Consider the following 24,432-nt stretch of genomic DNA (forward strand, 5'->3'; position numbering starts at 1 on the left):
TAGGCTTGTATGAAATCCATTGTAAAAGCTAGCTTCCAGCTTTCCCTCAGTCTAAACAGATAAAAACTATCAGTGACCCTGAAAAAGCACTCATAGTATCTGCTTAACCAGACTTGTAAATTAACTTTTTTCCTGTAATAGGAATATACGCTCACATAGCATGTTTAGCTTTTAAAGTATTTCATACACTTTGCAACTCAATAATATTCATAGCATTGCTGTGAGTTAGCTTGGTACAGTTTGCTCAGTTTACAAGTATAATTACAAGTGTAAAAAAGAGGAAGAGAAACCTGATTTCTGGAAGTTTTTGATGCACAGATCTATATGATTTTACTTGCTGCACTTATGATAGACAAAATGAGTATTTATGATTGTGACTTATGAATTGGGTGAACAAATGTCTGATCTATACACTCCAGCATGGTAAATAAAGCATACAGATGTACACGCAGTTATCTAATAAGAATTTGGAAAATCAGTCCATCCCTTTACAGCCTGCCATCCTTGCTATGAGGGGCTTTAGAAGAGGGCAGTACTGCACAGATCAAGTGATAATTCAGGGTTCCCGGCTGTACTGTCACTGCACAGTTTCCCCCATCAACCCCATTTCCAGACCTGCTCTCTAGCTCTCACCCTGGCCAGAAGAAGCCTGAAAAGTCCAGTTTTAGCACGAACTAACCTGTCTGCCACTTTATCATTGAAGTCTAACTATCATGACAAAGTATATAAAAGAGCATATGCTGCTTTACAGCCTTCTGCAAATTTCAGAAGAAAACCCCCTGCTGACTTCAAGAGGCTTCAGATCTAGCCCACAGTGGAATAACTTCTCTCAATTTTTCAAGAGACTTGAAATGTCAAATATCATCTGATTATTCAGACTTGAGCCTGATCTAACAAACTGTATGCAGACTTAATCTATTAGGCTATAGCTGCAAAGGCTGCCAGTGGCACTGCAGCACGAGGAGAAGCCACACTGCACTCAGGCTGCTGTAAATGCAGCACGGTGTCACCCAGGGAGCCAGTGTGCCCGGTGTTTCCTCTGGTGGGTGTGAAAGCAGAACCTGACCTATTCACGGCTGAGCTGAAAAATCACCCAGTCATCTACACAGATGCCCACCTTTACAACAATTATTTACAGCAAAACAGTTGACAGCTGTTTGACATGCTGTGAATCGGTATTGTACCTTGCAGCCTTAGAGGTGAGCGCAATACTGTCTGTGTATCATAATCCTGGGATACAAATGTTTAGCCATGCTGTAAAGCTCGTTACTGAGAAAATACAGTACGCTTTCAACTAAATGCCTACAACCTGGAGCTAGTCTCCAGCCTGAGGGACTGGGGCAATAAAATGGTTTTGTCTGACAAACCACCATCAGAGATTTGCTGGTGCTCTTACTCAGAGTGTAGAATCCCAAGCACGTTCAGAAGCCTCCTTTAAGGAATTAATGCTTGCTTGTTTTGCCATCCAAAGAGTGTTTACAGAAGCCAAAACAACCATGCTTGCTGTCCACTGTGCAAAGAGGTGATGACATCAAGAAGACAGGTCACAAGTCTGAGTTTATAGTCATTACACTTACGTTGGTATGGCTTTTCATCCACTCAGTATGATCTTATGACCCCACAACTTTACAACCTTCCACTCTCTGGGCTTCATAGCACCTCTCCACTCTAGGTTAATCATTTCTCTGCCATTATCTGCCAAGAGTTCTTATCTCTTTTGCTGTCACTTTATAACAGGGTTCTCTTATCAAGCTGTACAAAATCACGTGACGGTGCCAAACCTATCACAAGTTCCAATTCTTCTGATTAGAGACTATCATGAAATGGGATACATGGTTTACAGCAGGTCACTAATGCTGGAAAAAGTACAGAGTCCACTCAAAGACATGCTTGTTACTTTCTGAATTCTTGGATAATTTTTTTTGTTGTTGTTCATCACGCTGACTTTCACTGAAGGTTATTATAGCCTGGGTCTCAAGGCCAGAAAACTTTACAGGCTGCACCTCTTCTGTACTCAATGCTGTATACCTTGCACCTAAGGGTACTGTATATTTACACCTAATAATGTCTTCTGGTTCCCACGCAGCCATCATACAGGAATCTATAAAACATGGACTTACATCAATTGGTAAGTAATAGTTTTCTGTTTTGAAGACTCTTCATAAATGTATTAGACTTGAGACTGTCCAAACTGAAAAAATCATTACAACTGGGCAAGCCAACAGAACTCATTTATTTGCATGTGTATTTAGGTGAAAAAGAACTTTACAATACTATATAAAAATGTAAGAAAACAGCTGATGATTCTGTGAATAACACTTTTCTCCAAAGATAATGGTTATTAAATATATGATTGGATAATTAATAGTATCTTTATTACAATTGCTAATAACTGAAATTGTATGTATGTGCATGTGGGCACCTCGCCATAAACATTTGCAAAAATCAGATTTAAATTGCTTCTGGCCTGACTATTCTTGTTGAAGAAAACCTCAGGAATGTTTTCAGGTCTTTTCTGTAACACGCATATCAAACACAGATTCTTTTTTATAGCTAAAATGCAGATGTATCATCATCCAGTGGGGGTCAGCTGGATAATAAAAGTCAGTTAAGACTTCAGAGCAGCGAAGAAGTGAATACTTTCAGTAGCATATGGAAATAGCACCCACTCCCCATCAGAACACCAGCAGGCACGGGTTGCTCTGGCTTGCAGGTGTGAGGGGCATTGCACGCTCAGCTGCCACAGGCGGCCAGGGCTGCATCGGCTGTGGCTGAGCCCCAGCGGGTGCCTCTCCCCAGCACCGCCCTGCCCTTCTCCTTGCACTTCCTATCTTGGGTCATTCTGCCTCTCACCAGACGCCGGGAGCAAGGTGCCTTTCCTCTGGCAGAGCGATAGCATCCCCTGCCCTGTCAGACTGTGCCGGGGCTGGAGATGGCTTGCCAAGGGAAACCTGTCCTTCACAGAGCCAAAAGCTCCTCACAAGCCAGCCCAGCAGCACTGCAGGTTTCACGGCTCAGGGTTTTGCAAGGCTGCATCTCAGCACAGCAGTTTCTGGCAAGGATAAAAGAAGGGATCTTTAGCCCATGTGTGGGAACTGGTGCTTGCTCTCCTCCTCTTGCCTCCAAAGTGCATCATCACATGGCAGGCAAGGCTCTCACACTCATGCTGGGTGTGATATGGGCACTTCGTCATCAAGGGAGGCTCTGGGACCATGGGGATGGAGGGCACAGCAACAGCTGCAGGAAACATCCTCAAACATAGCTGAAACCAGATCTTGATCTCCTGTATGGAGGTGCTCCTTCTCCTAGGGAAGGGAAGGGTGCCCACAGGAAGGATCCCTACCTTAGACTTGGCTGTGTCCTAGGCAGCTGGCCCCCAGGGACTCCCTTCTTACCCTCCTCACCTGCCCTACACCTCCCACACAAGAACTGGGCTACACAAATGGATGGCTGGAGGAGTAATGCCCCGTGGATCACACCACCAGGCCTGCAACTGCCTGCCTTCTGGCTGGCTGTGCCTGGTGCCAGCTCCAATCCAGGGTGGGCTGTGATGCCTCTTCTTGGAGGGAGCCATGTGAACTCTCCAGCAGTGTCATCAGGGCATCTCATCCTCAACAGCCAGAGGCCTTGCACAGGGTGGTCCCAGGCTGTTGGACATGGCTCAGGCCATAACTGGCCAGGAGGTCTCATCCCAGCAAAGCCACAGAGAAGGCAAAGCCCTCTTAGTGCTTCTCTACCGGTGTGGGGTGCTCCTTCACAGAGCTCTGCCCCCAGAAACACATGAAAAGGGGGGTGATTCCAGCCTCCCAGCTGTGCCTCGCTTTCTTGGGCCTTGCTCTGACTTTTGCTCTTTTTCACTGCCAGGGAGAGAAGGGTGCTGGAGGAGTCCCTGGTCCTCAGCCTTCATCATGGGATAGTAAAATAATAATACATCTCATGTATCTGAACAGTGGTCACTCAGAGACGGTTACCAGGGTGAAAGGAGATACAACCCAAGGACAGGGGAAAATAAGACACTCGTATCTGTCGTATTTAGACCAACTAAGTGCTATTTTCATGGCTTCCAAAAGACTGGTAGGTCTGGATTCCCTAAGCTGTGCATGAGAAACAGGTTGGTGGGAAGCTGTGCATGAGAAACAGGTTGGTGGGAGACATAAGTTAGCAGAGCGCTGCTGTCACCATACCTCCAACATGTACTCATATGTGTGTTATATCACAGACAGGACAGATCTGCAGTTCATGGCCCAGAAAAAGTAGGTCTAAATCCTGTGAAATTCTCTGAAATCCTGTGTGCTCTGGGTCAGGGGAAGGATTTTGTCCTTGTGTGACACTGCACAGTCCGAGCCCATGGTGACATCCCTGAGAAGTGCATCTAACTCAGCATTGTAAACTGATCACCACGTACCTGTAAGGGTTAAATGTAATCGGCACCAAGCTGCAGGCCTCTGCTTGAAGGTGGGGGAACCAAATAGGAAGGAGCTGGATTCTGTTCTTATTTGCACTTGGAGGTAATTCTTTGGAAGAAAAAGCTGTCCTCCCAGGGTATAAGTACAATCAGTAGCAGGGCCAAGTGCTCTTAAGAGTAAATCCCATCCCTGGACTTCCATTTTTGTTCAGTCCTTCCCAGCACCTCCTTTGCTTTTTCCTCTCTGAGAGGTGCCCTTGCCAGGGAGCACCTGCTTGGCGGACACATACCCAGTGCCTTCGCCCATCTGGCGATAAGTTAGTTTTTGGTATAAAACAGTGATGTGCCACCAAGAATGATCTAGCTTTCTCCGAGCAAGGAGGGCCTCATTTGGCTCCCATGAATGCAAATCAGACTCCGCCAATTTTAATGGCAGTGGAGCAGTCCCTTGGAGAGCAAACACAACCAGCCCGGAGCTGGAGTGAGTGGGTACTACCCTTTGTTGACACCTGCTTTTAGGTGGGTAAGTCATACAGTCAAAGAAGCAGCTGGAATTCCTGAAATCTTAATAGTACATCCTATCTTCCAAATGAAGAACACTGTATGGACTTATGAAAATTGTTACGGGAAGTGCCATGATTTTTTCTTCTACCAGATTCCAGGGCAATACAAAGCTACTTGACTAGTTTTATTTTTCCTCTAATCAGCCTCTTGTCTTAGTGTCCCTGGGACACCATGCAATTTTATAAGCGTTAGCTATGATTATTTAACAGAAATAACTGTTTCATTAACTTGAAAAAATGGTTATATAAAAGGAAAATAATCTACTTGTAGTTTCTTACTGTGAAATTTTTCAGCTTGTATAATACTTACTGACATCTTAATTTTAATGTATGTCCTCAGGCAGTTTAGTGTTATAATCAGTGCTCTTGAGTTTGGCAAGGTTTGTTTTTCTGTATTATTAGTATTATTAGAATGCATATGTAATGAAATTTCATAACAAAGACGGCAAATATTATCTTTAAAAGCTTGGATTAGGATTTTGGATGGTAACGATGCAGGCAAAGCTTCCAGAGGAGTGAACAGTTTGGGCAGTGTGAGAACTGCAAGACGTGAGCTGCAGGTGATTTTTTTGTGACAATGAACTTTTGCGATTATTCTTTACTTTCATCAATTTTCTTCCCATTAAATACTTTTTCTGCTGTTATAGTGCAAATGAGCTATCTACAAAAGAGGAAGTATTCACATTTACACCCGATTTTTTCCAGTTAGTCTGTTTGTAAATACCCATATACATGAGGCAATGTAACAATGATGATGCCTGTGGTCTCCAGAGGGAAACCTCCAACGCTGGCAAAATGCCTCCAGCCACTCGTCCGTGTGGGTAATTTAAAGGTCAGCTCTCAAACCTGTCTTTATACAGGGTGAAAGGGAAGAATTATCTGCAGCTGGAGTTGTGTTTGGCTGCAGTGTGGGGAAGACCGTTACAACTTCTTATGCCAGATTATTATTAATGTCTAGAGTTTACTCACATATTACATGACTGCATTATATATATTACATAGATGTGCAACCTTATATATTAATATATATTAATATGTGCTTATATACAATGAACAGACATGGTGCATATGTACACAGTCCTTATTAAGATTTCTCAGTACGAACTATGCCTAGTTTATCTTCTCATGGTTTGTTTTATGATTCTATGCTTATGTGCAGAGAAATCTTATATGAGTTTACACTTTTTTTTGTGTGAAAAAATCAACTATTAAATTATTTTAAAATAAAGTTTTCCAAGCTTCAAAACATGGGGGGGGGGGGGGGAAGAAGCAGACCTAAAACATCCTTTTTTTTTTTTTCCCAACGTATCAAGGTCAGTTGCCTCTGCAAAAGAAATTTCATTTTTAAGCCTGTCTGTGCAGGATAGAAATCAATTATCTCTTATGATACAGAGACCAGCGCTTAGCCCTGACAGGAGCCTTGCTTTATATACAAATATATTTGGAGTTATATTTCCAGACCCAGCTCTAGCTTTTTTAACTAGATGTTCCTCCACATTCGGCTCCAAAAGGGCACAGGCAGAACCAAAAAAGCCTCATCAGAAAAGTAAATCGTTATCAGTGTTGGAAAGGGGCGGTGGGTTGGCGGCGGAGGAGGGGGGCGCCGAAGCCCTCAGCGGCGTCCCCTCGGCCTGGCCCCGAGACGTCTCCCGCCGGCCGCGGTGCCCCCCGCACCGCTCCGCACCGCCCGCACAGCGTGACCCGCACCGCCGGGCACCGGGGCGGGCCGGCGCCGGGAGGGGCCCCGGTTTTTGGATTCGCCTCCTCGCCTCCGGCTCGGGGGGGCTGCAGGAGCGGCGGGCAGCAGCGAGCAGAGCGAGCACCTTTCCCCGTCGCGCCGTTAGTGGCAACAGGTCCGAGCAGTGCGGGACTAGAACGACTAGAAGGACTGGGACGCGTGTTCCCCACGGAAGCCGTGTAATTTATCAGGGCGGGGAGGGGTGAAAAAAAAAAAAAGAATGAGGAGTTCCTGCTTGCAGAACTGAATCTTTTGGTGTCCTAATGGATAAAGGCTGCCGTGTGGAAAAGGCTGCGGTTCGCTGCTGATGCTATTGATCCAGGGAACCCCTCCCGCAAGCTCTGGGCAGGGCTCGCTGCCTCCCGGCGGGCGCCCGGGGGTGCCGCAGCTTTCGCTTCCCCCCGCCCCACCCGCGGGGCCTCAGCCCTTCCACGCCTTCCAGTTTGTTCGGCAAAACCTCGGTCGGAAAGCTGCCTCGGCACGAGAAACGAGTGGCCATCCCTGCCCGGAGGCGTGCCGCCGTCCGGCGGGCGGCCCGGCGGGAGGCAGCGCGCCCCGAGCGGGCGGTGCGGGCCCGGGGGCGCGGCGGCCCCGGCGCCCCGACCCGCGGGCCGGAGCAGACAGTGGCAGGACGAGGTGAGGTGTTACGACACCTCACCGATGACTCACTTAGCAGTAAAAGGAAGGCAATCACAGCGATGCTTTGCCACCCACTTGGCCCGGCTCGCTCCTCTCGCTCCGGAGTCCCCCGTAGCTTCGCGTGACGCGGCTGCCAGGTGTTCGTAAGGCTGCGGTGCATTCCGGCGTGCAGCGGAAAGCTTGGCCGGGCTTTTAAAACAGCTTCTCGGTCAATAACTGAGTGTTTGGAAATGGTTCTGTTTCGGACCAGAGAGGATCGACACCTCCGTAAGGCAACAGTGAAAGATTCGCCGCAGAGATAAGGCAATAGACTTTGGAAACCGATCCTCTGTGGTGTGCGTTTTATGCAGAAACTACCTCAGCCTGAAGCACCCGCTTTGTTTCGCTGACAATGGATCAAAAAAAAAAACCCAAACCCGAAAAAAAGTGTATTTTTGTGGGAGATTTTTTGTTTGTTTGTGGGTGGGGGTGGGTTTTTTTTTTCTCTTTGCCAGTTCTCTAGAGGGGACAGTTTACTTTCTAAAGCCTGAGTGTGAGGCACTAACAGCCTCGACTCAAATGAATCCCTAGGAATTAAAAGCAATATTTCCTCTACAAAGTGATGAGAGGAGCCCGTTGGCTACGGGATTTGGAAGGTTTCGAGGTACTTTCCCTTTCGTACTGTAGGGGTGATCTGGTTATGATGAGGAGCGGAGGGGGGAAGACATGGGGCAAAAGGGAAAAAAGAGACAAGACGAGAAAGAAACGAGGGGGAAAAGGGTAGAGCAGAGCCTGTATTAAATCTTCCTGGTGTAAACAGTCTTGTAAAGTTGGCATGGGAGGTGTGTGAGGTGAAGCAGCAAACTCGCGTTATCAACTTTCCCAGCGGCAGAGGGGTCCTGTGCCCGCCGCGCTGGCACACGCTGCCTCCTCCGGGGCGTTGCCCGGGGCCGCGCCCGTCTGTGCCCGGGGCCGCGCTCCGTGCCCGGGGCTGGGTCCGTCTGTGCCCGGGGCCGCGCCCGTCTGTGCCCGCGGCTGTGCTCAGTGCCTGGGGCTGGGCCCGGGGCTGGGCCTGGCCTGTGCCCGGGGGGCCGTGCCAGGCTGTGCCCGGGGCCGTGTCGCTGCGCCGGGGACAGACTGCGTGGCGGTAATTCTCGCTCCGCGCCTGGCTGAAGCCACGGGTGTCAGTGAGTGATTGCTCAGAGCGGCTGGCGGCAACGGGGAATGCTCAGCCGGAGAGGAAGGCGGACAGGATGTGGATTCGTCTCCTTAAATACTTCTAAGTCTTTTTGATCGGCTTTGGACTTAGACTTCCCAGCACAAAAGTTTCAGTCCTCCATTTATTTATTTATTTCATTTCCTTCTGCGAAGTTTGTCTTTAACATTCCTCCGAAAAAGTTCTCTTTTACTAGAGTGTGCTTACTGGGAAGATAAATCAAACCTTCTCCGGGACACTTTCCGACACAAAGCCAGAAGGGAGCGTGCTATTTGTTGCTCACCGAGCAGACCCTCCAAGTTGGAAATGTCTCTGCTTAGGGAAAAGGGTTTTGAAATTTGCCCAGGTTATGTGGCCTCTTTGAAGCTGCAAGAAACTGGAGCTTGCCTTGAAATACCATCACACAGAACCTTCTACCTTGAAAACAAAGAGGTGGAAGAAGCTTCAGATTATTTAAAATTAGACAGTGGGGTTTTTAAATGTAAATGTACATACATTTAAATAGGGAAGTATAAAATATTCCAGGTCTTGCTCCTTGTACTAATCAAGGCTGCTGGAGGCTCCCCGAGCCATCATCTTTTATAATTATAATTACACGCGTCAATCAAGACCTTCAGGCAAAGTCAGAAGAAGGCAGGCAAACTCAGGAGAGAAATCACATTAAAAAAAAAAAGTTTGGAGAACTTAGGACTGGAGAAGAGATTAGAAGAAAGGGTAATTAAGGTTGCTCAAGGCAGTCGTGAGAGCTAGAACTCCATGTTAAATTAAATGTAGCCACAAGGGACCAGGTATCATTTATAGTATGTGCTGCCCTAAACTGTTACTTCGGAGAAATGTGGATGTGTAATAACCACTCCAAAGTATTTTCATCCATAGCGAAAGCTCGGGGAGTGGCTTTGCGATGTACGGTTTGAACTCTCCCCAAACCCTTCCCCGGCAGAATGGCATTAAGCCCACGAGTAGGAGCGGAGCGCCCGGGGACCGGTGCGAGGGCCGTTCCCGAGGGGGAGCGTTGGCCGGGGGAGCCGGCCCGGCCCGGGCCAGCCGCCGGCGGGGACAGGCGGTCACCCCGGCCGGGCTGCCCGCGGGGCCGGCCTGGCCCCGGCTGCGCTCGGGCTGGTTTCGGCTGCCCCGTCCGGACGCGGGCTTTCCTTCCCCAGGTTTCGCCTCAAACGCGGGTGTCTTACGCGGAGCAGCAGTAACGAGAGCGGCGGCGCGGAGCGCCCCGGCGGGGCGTCACCACGCGGCGTGGCCCACCCGGCGGCCAGCGGGAGCGAGGGACCGGCTCTTTCCCCGACGGAGCCCCGCGGGCTGCGGGACCCAGGCCCGGCGGTGTCCTGCCGGTGTGCACTAAACTCCCCACGGTCGGCTGTCAATGCAGCCGGAGCGGTGCTCTGACAACGCTTCTCCTGCGGGGAAGGGCTGCGAGGAGGCGAAGCTCCTCTGCGAGCCGCCCCCGGGCTGCTCTGCTCACCCGTCGGGCCAGCAGCAGGTTCCAGCGGCCCGGCCGCAGGTTCGCAAGGCCGGAGGGCCGCGACCCCGCCGCGCCGCGAAGACGCCCGGCCCGCAGCCCCGGCCCCTGCCGGAGGGCGCCCGGGGAGCGGAGCGGTGCGGTACGGTGCGGAGCGGTGCGGAGCGGAGCCGCCGCTGCGCGGCGGGAACGGCCAGTGCTGAGCTAGCGGGGTCCGCGCAGGGCGATGCTACACGGCGACGCCGGCGAGAGGGGTTGGGTGTAATTAATGTAGCTGGGAACAACTCCCCAGGGGTCGAGACGGGGTCTCAGTCCGACCTACTTCTGCCTAGAGACCAGGGCATTCCCTCGGGATGGTTTTCGGCCACCCCGCCTTGGCCATCGAGCTGGCGGCTGCCGCAGCTTGCCGTGTCGCCGTGCTAAAACTTACTCGCGGGCGAACCGCTAAACTGTGAAATTATCACTTGAGAAATAACGTGTTGATATAGATGAAGAGCTCTCCTGCTCGCCCTCCCGCCCGGAGGGGAACGGGGAAAAGGTGAGAACGGAGGGAGCCCGGAAGGTCCGAGCCTCTCTGAGCCTTGGGTCCATCCCCAAACACGCAACCCTGCACAGAGAGGAAAGAGACATTTTGTACTCCAGTGGTGCTGGCGTTGGGTTGGCTCGGGATCTGCGCTGAATTAAGCAAAGGTCTCGTCTTCCAGTTACTGAATGCGAAAAGTTTGAACTGTCTAGGAAAGAGCACGGCCGGGTGCAGGGGGTGGGCTTGTCCCACCGCCGGTCACCTTGACAGCATCACAAGTGTCTAATGAGTTACGACAAGGGTCAGTTTTCGCAAACCCTGTCCCAGCCGATGGGAAATGCTATACCCTGCGCTGGAGACAGTTCCGCACCTCACTTTCAATCGGAAGCAATTTTCACCGCTAAATATTTTCAGCTTTTAATATACCCAACGGAGACCGAGGTGTCAGAGGAGTACGGGCAGCCGAGCGCTCGGGCGGGGGGCTCGGATGCTTTCGAAGGTGCAAATACCGCCCGTCCCACATCGCCAAACCTACGCCCCGCAGCGGGAGCGGCGCGGGCCCCCCCGGGCGCTCCCGGCGTGGCAGAGGCGGGAAGGGCAGCGGGGGCGGGCGGACCCCCGGCCCAGCTCGGCACCCCGCCGCCCCTGGGCCCCCGCCACGCCACGCCGCGCCGCGGGGCCGCCCGGCTCTCGCCGCTGAGGCAGCCGCTTGCGAGAAACGAGTTTTTTGGGACAACCTGGAAACGAGTGTCGCTTGCTGCACCGTGAGCCAGGGAAGGCAGGCTCTTGCTCAAGCGATGGCTCTGCCAGGGCATCGGCTTTTGTGCAAACGATGCAACTGGCACCGACAGATTTCGCAAGAAGTTTAGGGGAGGGAGACCCAAAAAAGCCAGAATAGGTACAGCCAGATCAAGCGCGGCTCCCGCCCGCTTTTCTCAGGCTCGGGGGCTGCGCGGCGGCAACGTGGCCGCAGGGGCTGCGGTTCTCCAAGCGCAGGGGTTGCGGCTGCCTACCCCCGCCCGCCCGTCCGGAGGGAAGGCGAGGGCCGGGGCTCCCGCAGTCGGAGCTGCCCGGGCAGGGGCATTGCCCCGCCGGTCCCAAGGGCGCCGGAGCCGGACTGCCCTCCGGGAAGGGGGCACACGGCGGGAGGGAGGGCAGCTGCGGCCCGGCTTTGCGGGACCGGAGGCCCGTCGGGCTCTGCTGGGGCAGGGAGGGGTGGCTGCAGCCCAGCCCCCCTCCACCCCACCCCCCACCCCCCGGCAGCCCGGTTTAACAGCCGGGCAGGGGGTGAGCGCGCTGTGCAAGTGTGTGTGATTGTGAGTGTGCGTGTGTACTCCTGTGCGTGTGTATGTGCGGTGCGCGGGGGGTGTTGCTCATCCCGCCTCTGTCTTATTGGCTGCAAGGGAGGTGTCGGGGCCCCCCTTCACCGGAGCCCCCCGCGCCCGGCAGCCCCCGGGCTCCGGGAGCGCCTCCCCACGGTCCCGGGTCTGGAGGTCCCGACTCGGCACCTCCGCACTTGTGGCGGGGGGAAGAGGGGGAGGAGGAGGAGGGAGGAAGGGAGGAGGGGGACGGGGGTGGGAACCCTGTCCAGCAGCACCAGCGGCGGCAGAGCGCTCCTGTGCACTGTGCCTCTCCGCATGGATCGGGGCGCCGGGCTGCCGCCGCGCTGAGCCCCGGGCGGAGCTGCTGCGGGCTCCCGGGGTTCCTCCTTCCTCCCTGACACCCCCCGGTCTTCCTCCTCCTCCTCTCCTCTCCGCCCCCGCCGCCTGCAGCCCGACTACCGCTCCGCGGCTCCACCAGCCGCGGGCACCCGGCGGCGCTTCCCGGCGGCCGGGACCGCTCGGTGCTCCCGCTGCAGCAGGGCAAGGGCTGGCGTGGAGCAGAGGGAGGGAAGAGGAGGAGGAGGAAGAGGCAGCGGCGGCCGCCGAGCGCCCCTTGCTCCCGCTAAATCTGTGCTGCCGTGTCCAGGTGCTGGTGTCGCGGACGGACACGGAGCCCCCAGCCCGGCCCGCAGCCGCCTTGTCATGCTGCCCAAAGTGGAGACGGAGGCCCTGGGACTCGCCCGGTCGAATGGGGAACAGGGGCAGATGCCGGAAAACATGCAAGGTAAGGGGGGAAAGACACGGCACTCCCCCTCTGCGCACGGTCGGGCCCCCCTCGGCAAACCGCCCCTTCGTCCTGCCAAAAAAGTTTACGGCTGCTGTCTGCGAGCTCCCCCGCCGCCGCCCGCTCCGCGCCCCGCCGAGCCCCTGCCTTCGCGGGCCAACTTCCAGCGTGGCTCGGGCGGGCACCGGGGCACCAGCGCCGCGGCGAAGTCAAGGCCCCGGCCAGGAGACGCAACGGCGGCCGGGGAACCGTCAAGCGTCTGGCCGGCGGGAGCCCTCGCCGGGGTGCAGATGCCCCGCCGGGCACTGCCCAGGGACACCGGCCCCGCTGCAGGTCCAGGGGGGCTCGGGCTTGTCCCCGGTCCGCGCAAAACTGACTCGAAGTTTATGGCAGGGGGAGTTAGGCGGGGAAGCCCTGCCGAGCAGCCCCCGTGTGCCCCACGACGTCCCGAATGGGGGCCCCGAGGGCTTTGCCCCGCGGCTGCGGCGCCCGCAGGCACAGCACAGGTGGCACCGGCGGCGCTGCGAAACTTTGCAGCAGAGAGTCCCGACGCCGCGGCGGATTTGCGGGGTACCCGCGAGGGCAGCGGGATGCCCGAGCTCGGCTGGCGCTGGAAATGCCTCCGTGGGGCGGGACGTGGCCGCTGCCGGTGCCCTGCTCCGGGCCGGAGCGCTGCGGGGAGGCAGGCGGCGGGGGTCCCGTCGAGGGCCGCCGGGTGGGGTCGGTTCCCTGCCTCGGAGCCGGCAGCCCGCTACGCGGGCACTGCCCGCTTCCCCCTCCCACCCCCCACACCCCCAGCCGCGCCGCGCCCCTCTCCCGGGACAGAAACTCCAGTCCCGGCTGCTCTTTCGAAATTATCCCGTCTCCTCCCGGGAGCCTAGTGGGAAGCAGGGGCGGGGTGGGCCAGGGGCCTCGGAGGTGCTGGGGCGGCCAGCCCGCCCCTTTCCTCGCCCGCGGAGGAGGCTCCGTGCCAGGGCACGGCGCTCGGAAAACCCCTGCTTTCCCACTTTGTTTTTCCTGCGAGGAGGGGGAACTTCGCCCCAGCGCCGGGCCCTGAAGCCGCGGCCGCAGAGGGGAGTGCCGGGCCCTCCTCCTCCTCCGCCTGCTGCCGCCCCCGGTCCGCCCCACGCCGCTGGCCGGCGGCGATCCCCGGCCGTGCCGAGGTCGCTCTGCAAACGTTTTTGCGGCGGTGTGCCGGCGGGTGAATGCCCCCCGCGCTCCCGGCAGCTGCCCTGCCCTGCCGGGGGGGCGCGCACCAACCGCGCTCCCAGCCGGGCGCCTGCCCCGGTGCCCCCGAACCGCGGCAGCCGCGGGGTGGGCGAAGAGGCGACATCCTAAGGGGTGCCGCTGCTATGCCCGGCGTCTCTCGCCTCGCTTGCGAGCCCTCCGCTGCCGCGGGGCTTGCCGAGCAGGCCGGAGGGAAAGCACCGGGGAAGGGGAAGGAAACCGGCCCCGCGGTGAGCGGCGGCGTTTCTTTCTGGGAATAACCGGAGCGGCTGACTGGGCTCTTCGTGGGGGAGCCCGGCTCGAGTGACCGCGCTCCGTGCCTTCACTGAGCTTGTTTTACCCGCCTCGTCCCCTCCTCACGGCCGGCTCCTCCCCGCCTTTTCCCCGAGCGGCAGAAACTTCAGGCGGCCCCGGCGCGCACTTTACCCGCCAGCCCCCGGTACCGGGGGGCGCCGGCTGCACAGACCCCGGCCGCAGCCCCCGCGGCCGGCGGCCCCGGCCCGCTCTCCCGCTGCCGGCCCGCGCTGACGGACGGACGGACGGACGGCGGGTGGTTAAAAGCGTCTCTCCCGCCGCCGCCGGCCCACGGGCTGCGAAACGTGGGGGTGCGGGCGTGCAGCGCTCAGCCCACCGGCTGGGGCAGGGCGGGAGGGCGAGCTGGCGCGGAGGGGGGGCCGTCACCCCGAGACGCCGAGCTCGGGGGGGGGGGGGGGGGCGCGGAGGAGCTTGTTTTAAGCGGGTTTTGCAAGTGAGTCACTTGCATTTAACGCGGCGCAAAAGTGCTGGGTCTGTAAGATACAAGTTTAGGCTAAGTAAATATTTGTAGGCTGATGTTGAAAGAAAACTTTAACTCAGTTCGTTTCTTTTAAATACACAAGTGACACAATCTTTTCCTTCTGCTTTTTTAAAGCTTGCCCTTGATCATTTTCCGATTTAAATGAATTAATTCAGTTTGATTCCATGAACTAAGGACTAGGTTAAGGGTACTCTGTAATTATAAGCATTTAAAACGTAAAACTGAGAAGTGGATGAGTTTTGTTCCACCTGCTAAGTGCCATGCACATTTGCTGTTGGTGAAAAGTTGCGTGTCTCAATGCAAGTTGTGTTTTTAAAAATATCCCCCCCTCCCCATTTGTGTTGTGTGTGAGCTTTCTTTCTAGATGAGAGTAGTTGCAGAAAAATTTTTTAATACAAATTCTAATTTAATTTGCTATTTCTCCTTTCCCCAGTGTCTCAGTTTAAAATGGTGAATTACTCTTATGATGAAGACCTTGAGGAACTGTGTCCAGTCTGTGGAGATAAAGTGTCTGGGTACCATTATGGACTCCTCACCTGTGAAAGCTGCAAGGTTCTGTACTAGTTACTTCATACAAATACAAGTACAGCAAAAAAGTTTCAAAATATAAGCAGAAATAGTGATAATTAAAGAAAACAGTTGTGTAACAATTTGGCTTATTTCTGATGTGTTCCTTGTTACATTCATGTAAAAAAAATTAACCACCAAAAAGCTTTAGAGGTCTCTTGGAGAGATCTCATCTGCACAAATGGAAGCAACTTGAACTGTTTTGCACTGTAGTTTTATCATTGCTTTTAAGTATTTTGCTGTTGTGATGTAGTTCTAGAACAACTTTCATTCCTAACAGTCCTAAATATTGATCTGGTTGATTTATATACATTCAGAGTATTTCTGTTCTGGAGGATAAAGTAGGAAAAGTATCCTCAGTCCAGATTAGTTTTGCAAAATCTAATGCAGCTTTCTTAAGATTTTTTTCATCCTTCACTATTATGATGTAAATTTCTGTGATTATAATGACCATGCACTTTTTTCATACAAACAATAACTGTCAGAGCTCACTTGACACGCAAAGTCCAGTAAGTAACGTATAATTTTTATTAGATCATTCATTAATTTTGAGCATAAGATATTTGTAAATGCAACTTATCATATTGGAAGATAAATGTATCTGCATGGTTCTATTATACTACAGAGTTTAAATACTTATGAATTTGACACGTCAAATTTGTAATATAAGTTTATTTGGTTTTGTTTTTTTTAAAGTTCTTTATGGTTAAGTAATGCACTGTAAAGGAAACTCCTTTGCCAGAACAATGCAGTTGAAAATATTTAGTTGCATGGCAAAACTAACTTTGCACATTATATTTTCATTAAAAAATAATCAATGAGAAATGATCAGCAAGCACTTATTATGCCTCTAGCATGTACCACTGGGATGTACCATAGCCAGAGGTACTCTGTATTTCTGTTATCTTTGCAACAGTGTCTCTACTTATTTAATGTAAAACTAGTTTAAAAGGAAGACTTTGATAATTTTGCAATGATTAAAGAATAAAAAAGGAACCAGTCAGCCTCACTATTTCTGCTACCACTGTTAGGGGCAAAGCCAGTCTTACCAAGCTTTGACATAAGTCTATAAAACATAGCACTAACACAAGAAAACTCCTCTGGAGTCTGATGGTTTTCTCCTGGGTACATCTCACTGTAATTTAAAATAAACTATGTAACTTCTTAAGTGCTTGAGCGGTGTCTCAAAAATATGTTACAATGATTTCCATAGAATAAAATGCTGAAATACACTGTTCAAGCAAAACAGGCTAACTTTTGTATCTGTCATACAGGGATTCTTTAAGCGAACAGTCCAGAATAACAAAAGGTACACATGTATAGAAAATCAGAATTGCCAGATTGACAAAACACAGAGAAAACGATGCCCTTACTGTCGATTTCAAAAATGTCTAAGTGTTGGAATGAAACTGGAAGGTAAGAGCTATAGTCTTGCTGATATTGTCAACTGTACTATAGATAAATTTTGAAAAGTATAGGATTACATCTTATTATGTGCTATTTTATAAAAAAATATATATTGTGTTTTTGAAATTATAGTAAAAGGTGACTTTGTATGCTAAATTAAATTGTTGCTTTATAAAAAAAACCTAACAAGTAAATGGTAAATCACTAACAACCAGTCAAAACCGTAATCCATTTTTTCATATATGTATATATAATTTGATATTTCAGTATTGTAGAGTTTGTGAATGAATGGATCTAGATAGAATAGTTTTGCAGCTTTTTAAAAAGACTTTATTTAGATTAAACATAAAATATATAAGAAGTTTCCAGATTAGAAAAAAAATTAGTCATTGCTACAGAGGGTGATCTGATTTTATTTATATTTTACCTAGGGTTGTTTTAAAATATATATTCTTCTGATAATAAGGCAGAAAACAGAGAAACAGATAAAATACTTTTTTCTCACACCAACTTGCCTTTGGTACTAAGGAACCAAATAATCTCTAAAGTTGTGTTCTGTATTTTAGTGGTGTTACACCTGAGATACTGTTATGAATGAAAGAGAATAAGGCATTTTGAAGTATACTTTTTTCCTTCATTTCACTTTCTCGTATGCAGAGAACAATGAAAAGTGTACAATACCCTTTGAGATAACAAAATGCAAAATTATCATCAACTCCATACACAGTTCATTCGAACTTTGATATGTAAACTATTAAAAAGTTCAGATTTCACAGCAAATGACATTTCTGCTTGACCAAGGACAAGCTCCTAAATTCCATATTCTTAAAATTGTACTGAAATGGCATTCACTTTAGGTGCTTAACCAGGAGCAATCAGGCCAAGGAGGGAAACCGTAAACCATTAAGGGAATCCTAAAGGATAAGTCCCAATCGCCAGAGTCTGGCAAAGGAAAGCTGTTGATATAACTGAAGATAAACAGAAGAATGAGCCTCCTGCAGTTTGATTGATTCAATACTCTTCTGTTTGCCCACAAGATTGAGCTAGCACTGACACACTGCACAAAATACCCTGAATCACTGCATGTCCTTCCAAATTCAAATGGTACAATAACAGGACGTTTGGAATCCTTTTCTCATTGTTGACGTTAATAATAAGGATAAAATATATTTATCTACTCCTACTTTTAACTCCTCTCAATTGCTGGCAATGAAACAGGACCAAATTTTGTCTTCTGTGATTACATGCAGTTCCCCTTAGTTTTTACAGGAGTTATACAGAAGTGTTTGCTGATGCAATTTGGCCCACAGTTTTTATTTGTAGGATACCTGGGAGGATACTATCTATACAGATTTAAAGTTAATTACACTTACCAGCATGGTGATTTAATTATTTTAATTTCCTCCATTCTGGTCAAAATCAACATTCAACAGCAATATCAGCAGCAGCATTTTAACTACAAATTTAAGCAAAGTTCCTGTAGTTTTGAAGATACTCTAGAAAATGTACTTTAGCTTCCTTATCCACACAGCTATACAATTTTTCCTTTGCTTAGAAAATCGGAAGAATGCGTGCTTCCATAATTGTAAATACTTGTGACATTTATATGTCCATTTCCCTGATAGCAATATATATACACCCCTAAAGTCTAGTTCATATATTACCATGGACCAAAAAAAAAATAAATCATTAAACGTTAAAGTCCTTATGTTAATGTACAGTATTATGCGTATCTAGCATTCATAATAAATTTTTAATGTTCTACTAATCCCTAAGATAAAAAGCTCAAGAACTTAACCTCCAGCAATCTCAGCAGTCTCAACATGTCACCAGGCTGTCTAAGGTTCCTCTTTCAATCTAATTGCCGTTGGGCAAGGTGGGCTTGTTGAGAGCTTCTCGCCAGTCCATTACGTATATACCATGGTGACAGACACTGCTGTGGCAGAGACCACCAGTATGACTCCCAAGGCAGCTGTTGAGGTGGATTTGTTTTAATTATTTCTAATTCCAGAGATATTACAAGCCAGAACAGTGTCAATAGTTTCTGTTTCACTTCCACCTTCTGCGTGGAAGGCAGCAAGCTGACAGCTTTCTCTCTGCACATTCCAACTGCAGCTAAACATTTCTGTAGAGCTGTTCAGCTAACTAGAAATCCTTTAAAGTTTTACACCAACCTGAACAGAATCATCAAAAGGAAACAGTCCCTTCTTTGCCAAGAAAAACGTATTCCCCTTTGTGACTACTGAACATTTCGCAATTTACGTTTCAGATGTTTTGCTGCGGTGGAAGGCAGTAATGGAATGATTATAATGAGACAATGTGGTCCACTGGATACGTCTCAGACAAATTCTGGACATCAGCCCTTGTTTCTTAATGACATAGTAGCTTGACATAAAACCAAACATACATTGAGATCTCCACATGATCCCATAGCAGGTGTGAAATTCCTGTAGCCAACCATTGTGTTTGTCCCTGTGTCCTAATCAATGTAAAGAGAAGTCCTTCTATGTCAGTAATATATGCATGTGAAATTTAAATGACCAGAAAAAAGTTACATTTTTTAAGTCAAAATAAATCTTTTTCTTTAGGAGTAAAAGTGCTACGTTGAATTTGGAAGAAAAAAAAAAGGAGTTACATTTTTATATTTCTGCTCTGCTGTAATATATGTTTCATTAAAGAATGTTGATTCCAAGTTTTAGTTATTATTTACTTCCTTCTCTCCCCTGACAGCTGTGCGAGCTGACCGAATGCGTGGCGGTCGAAACAAGTTTGGACCAATGTACAAGAGAGACAGGGCACTGAAGCAGCAGAAGAAAGCTCTTATCCGAGCAAATGGACTTAAACTGGAAGCCATGACTCAGGTGATCCAAGCAATGCCGACTGACCTGACAATATCCTCTGCAATCCAGAACATCCATTCTGCCTCCAAAGGCCTACCTCTGAACCATACTGCCTTGCCTCCTACAGACTATGACAGAAGTCCCTTCGTAACCTCTCCAATTAGTATGACAATGCCGCCCCATGGCAGCTTGCAAGGTTACCAAACCTATGGCCATTTTCCAAGCCGTGCTATCAAGTCCGAGTACCCTGACCCTTACACTAGTTCACCAGAGTCAATAATGGGCTACTCATACATGGATAGTTATCAAACAAGCTCACCAGCAAGTATTCCACATCTCATATTGGAACTCCTGAAATGTGAGCCCGATGAGCCGCAAGTCCAAGCTAAGATCATGGCATACCTGCAGCAAGAGCAAGCCAACAGAAGCAAACACGAGAAGCTCAACACATTTGGGCTTATGTGTAAAATGGCTGACCAAACTCTCTTCTCCATTGTTGAGTGGGCTAGGAGTAGCATCTTTTTTAGAGAACTTAAGGTAGGTAAAAATCTTACATTATATTATCATTCAGTCAAGGAAAAAAAAGTACCATTTGTTACAAATGTTGTACTTAAAGAAAGTATGGCTTATCTCCCTCCCACCCACCCTACCCCCTGCATCTAATTCTTAAATTTATTTGGCTTGAAGTAGGCAGACTATTATGAGTAGTAACTTGTAGTTGTCTTCCACCTGAGCCTGTAATTAGCTGTAGCTCAAGTTAAAGTTCAGTTCTTCTGTACTTTACTATTTATCACAACTGTTACTAACCTCCATAGGGCCTCACATAAATTTTACTCCGTCCCTGTCAGTATTGCTCACTGTCTGGCTTGTATTCAGAGTTGTGCGCATGCCTGTTATACCATTCTACATTCTTTTATGCAATTATTTTATTACTTCATTTAACATATGGGGGAACATCATTGCTGTATGTCTCTGTACACTTCTTATACAAGTCCACATTTTGAATATTCACTTTCTCACTGGGATATTATTTTGCACATTCTCATGTGTGTAGTTAGCCATGAAGGCTGAATCCTAAGCAGGGCATACACAGAACAGAAAGCAAGGAGGAAGAAACCTTAAGGACTCGTTTTGTTTCTCATCACTGATATATGAGGGATTCCTTTAATCTAGGCTGGCTATAGTGACCTTTAGGCTCTTAATTTTGTTGAAGCACCTGATAAATCCTCATCAACAGCGCTCTGGCAGCCAGAAATTCTTCCATTTACATTTCTTGGACTTTTATTAAGGCAGTTTTGTCTGTTGTGGTCAGGTCTGAAATTTTAAGCCAGAAATTTGGGATCAGACAATAGAGATAAACTACAGTTTTTTAACTAATCTCTTGATACCAGAAATTAGCTCTGGAATGAATAAAAGATCTTCTGTCTCAGAAAAACACTCAAGATGAACTCAAATCACATCTGAATTTCCCTATTATATTGCTAGTTACTGAATCTCTGTCTGCTACACAGATGTTTTTTACTACAACTATTTGCTGCTGAAATCTGTAAAGTTTTGTGACCATCCATAATTTCTTGCTGACTACTGTCAAGCTAAGGGACAATAATAAAATATCTAAATACAACAATTACTGTAGAAGTTCACAGAGAATTGAATCTACAAGAACCAAGAGCACAGAAGGGAGAGATCCCATTAAATAGCTGCAGTCAGCATGCTTGCCACAGCAGTATTTCTGTCATAACCATCATGATGCAGACACATGAAATAAAGCCTGCTTACAAGAAAAGCAAGTTGTATATGTTGCATACACAACTCCAGCTTCTCTCCAATTTTTCGAGAGAATGGTTGCAGGAACCATTAAAAACTCAGTCTGTATAAAGAGAAATAAGGGAGGTAGTTTACTCAGAGGGGGAAAAAGAAAATGGATTAAAGAGAAGAAAAGACTGTGACATCTTTGTTTGCCAAGTTGTTCACACAATTAAATTGTAAGCTATAAGCAATGCTACCCATGAAGTAATTTAAAAATTAAAATTGAAAGCACGTTACATTTCCAATAAATTGTGTCCTAAATATCAGGGACCAGATCATTCTACCCATACACTGGGGAGCACTTTAGTCTGGAGTAGTCATATTAAAAATCATTGAGAGTTGCAGAACAAGATACTCCTCAGTGTAAGAATTTTGAAGTTATGATCTGCCTCAAAATTCCGGTTATGACTAAAGTGAGAATATGAAAATATATTCAAGAAACATTTATGTTTTATGGTTCCATGGCTTCATCTATAGGCAGATTTTATAAGCATTCAACATGCTATACTGAAAATAGCTTTAGAGATGGTCTTCACCTCCAACCAGCCTGAATGATATTCTTCCACCAACATATGTTTACTAGTATGGACACAAAAGATGCAGAAATTTGTTTCATGAAAATGCTGACCAACTTCTGGCTCTGGACATATCTATACACTACCATGTACATACAGACTTCTGGAAAGACATATATTCTAGGAATTCATATTCATTTAAATTCACGTATAGCTTTTGGCTAGTGGACTGACTTCCACACGTTTTTAGAAGGCATTAATTTCATCTCAGTATTTGTACCCTTTACATCTTAGAAAATCAGAGTTCAGACAGTTTCATACCTTATGGCATATCCAGGGTTTTTTTTTTTGTTTAAATTGGACACGATCAACTAAACTACACAGCACTCCAGTGGAAATCAATCCACATCCAATGTTTAGGGACCAGATTACACATAATGCCAAGAACTTTAAGCTTCTCAGCTTCAAAAAAGTGAGGTGCTCAAAACACGTTTAGATCAGGCTCTGTTAACAGCACCAGGTAACACCATCTCTCTTTGCAGCTGAGAGGAAAGGATCAGAACTAAACAAAGAGTTTCCAAACCTTTCCTGAACACAGCTCTCTTCTTTCTATCCATGGTATCATCTCCTTCTGATCAAGGTAGCAAAAGCAGCTATTTCAGATTGCTCCACAGAACATTAATACCTGTGGGGGAAGGGGAAAAAACACCTAAGGATATGACATTTTAAATGCAGAAGGAAGAGAAAAGGCAATCGTAATAAAGATGCAACTAGATTTTCAGAACAGTTAACTTTGTTCCTTACCTATACACAGCTGAGAACTATGCATTTGCTTGAGAAGGTATTTTCCTATTATTCCTACTTGTCTAAACTTAACAAGTGAATCTTGAGATGTCTTTCAGTTAAGACAGGTGCATTAGCAGATCTCTGGGACTAACATTTTAAAATACTCAACTAATTCAACAGTAAAATGTACAAATGTGGTTTGTATGAAATTCATCATGATTTTATCTTGATAAGGGATGCTTTGCACAACTGGCTGTGAGTTACTGAACAGCATATTTGCAATTCTTTACTGTATCCTTTCACTTCATTCTAAATTTAGTCTTAGACTTTTGTCTCAATTCACCTAAAGAGGCAAACATTCTGCTTTTTGTCACACCTAGAGATTTGTAGCTAGCAGAGTTCAGGAGGGACTGAAAAGGAAGACACGATAAAAAAAATGCTGTCCCAGTCCATCAGTGGCTTAGGTCACGTTTACCCTAGAGGTAATAACTAAAAACCACCAGTGAACTCCAGTTCTTAAGTTTTCTCTTTTTCTTTCCATTTGGCTGAAAATTTGATTTTTTTTGAGAGAGATCTCAAGTGATAACAAACATGTTTCAAAACTTTATTTCATGAAGCATTTATCAGCTTATGCTTATCACAATCTTTTCACTTGCTGCTCTACAATTTGTCAAGTAAGCATGTAAAAGGTAAAAATAGTGACTGGGCTGAACTACTCACAGCGTGCACTGCATTTTACAGAATTTGACCTGTGTTTGAATTTCAGTACATAATTTAAGGCTAATGCTCATACTTGCTAAGGAGCAGATCCTCCCACCTTCATGTTGGGTATCAGAAACTAGTGGAAATATTAATGAAGCAAACTAGTCAGGATTGGTAATAACATTAGAGTAAGGTCCAAAGCAGCCAGTGGCAATCCAGTGACTTTGAATTTAACACCTGCTAAAATCTCAAACACACCTATCTGTCTTGCGAATTCAGAATACTTTTTAATTAGTAGTTACATCATAAATTCTGGGTTTTGACATCACATAGTACTTGTTTATTCATAATGAGAAATGTTTCTGCATAGTTCTTCATACACAGATGAAATAAGAACATGGAGATAACCTAGTAGACTCATGATGATACTAATTATAATAGTAAAGAAGGCCTTTGTTTGCTATTCTGGAGTTGTTGAAAGCTCAGTAAATATAAAAGTAAGATATATCCATCTTATCCTCAGCTAAGAAAACTCAGGAATGCCCTGGGGATGCTAGATTTGTAGCCAGCTGTCTTAGTCAGGTGAAAGGTCTTTGTACAGAGCTAAAAAGAAAATATTGCAAGAGTTTCTAGAGTCCAAAGGTTACCTGGCCCCAAGAAAGGATGCAGACAGTTCCACCGGACTGGCCTTTCCTCATCAGCCTGCATCAGGGAAAATTCAACAACTAATCCCAAAGCTAAGTACTCCTAAACCCATAAAGGAAAGCAGTCTCTGCTTGGGGCAGGAAGAAAACAGGACCTGTAATGTAGAACAGTCCTCAGGATACTTTCTTCTGGCTGAGGATCAGAAAATTATATGTTGGTAGTTACAAAAAAGGCACTAAAGGACTTGTGACTCACAAAAAATATTACCTTGACTTATTTGGCTATTCTAGTGACGATGTCATAGGTCAAAGTACTATGTGAGCACAAACCCACTTAGTGACTGATTGCAGGAAGAGACGGTGTACTTCACGTTAAAGCAGCTCATCCTAGAACTATCCACTGAGTTTGCTAATTTCAGCCATTCATTGATGTCAGACGGTATCAGTTCTGGGACAGATTTCTTGCTGTAAGTATAAATTTGTCCATGCTTACACTGGC

The 24,432-nt window shown here is 47.9% G+C and overlaps 1 protein-coding gene across 3 annotated transcripts in view; it reads left to right on the forward strand.

The window, feature by feature from the left end:
* Positions 1-1,836: 1,836 nt before the first annotated feature.
* NR5A2 (nuclear receptor subfamily 5 group A member 2) overlaps positions 1,837-24,432 on the forward strand; it is a 98,754-nt gene continuing 76,158 nt past the window's right edge. The window contains exons 1-5 of one of the 3 annotated variants that reach the window (XM_075097233.1): positions 1,838-2,128; positions 12,503-12,640; positions 15,097-15,215; positions 16,505-16,646; positions 19,368-20,014. In XM_075097233.1, the coding sequence (XP_074953334.1) occupies positions 2,065-2,128; positions 12,503-12,640; positions 15,097-15,215; positions 16,505-16,646; positions 19,368-20,014 (1,110 nt within the window). In that variant the 5' untranslated portion in view covers positions 1,838-2,064. Of the gene's footprint in view, positions 2,129-12,502; positions 12,641-13,815; positions 14,098-15,096; positions 15,216-16,504; positions 16,647-19,367; positions 20,015-24,432 lie in introns of those variants that run through there. The other 2 variants (XM_075097234.1, XM_075097235.1) reach the window with 2 other exon arrangements.

This window comes from Phalacrocorax aristotelis, chromosome 6 (assembly GCF_949628215.1).
Source record: "Phalacrocorax aristotelis chromosome 6, bGulAri2.1, whole genome shotgun sequence".
Taxonomy (NCBI): domain Eukaryota; kingdom Metazoa; phylum Chordata; class Aves; order Suliformes; family Phalacrocoracidae; genus Phalacrocorax; species Phalacrocorax aristotelis.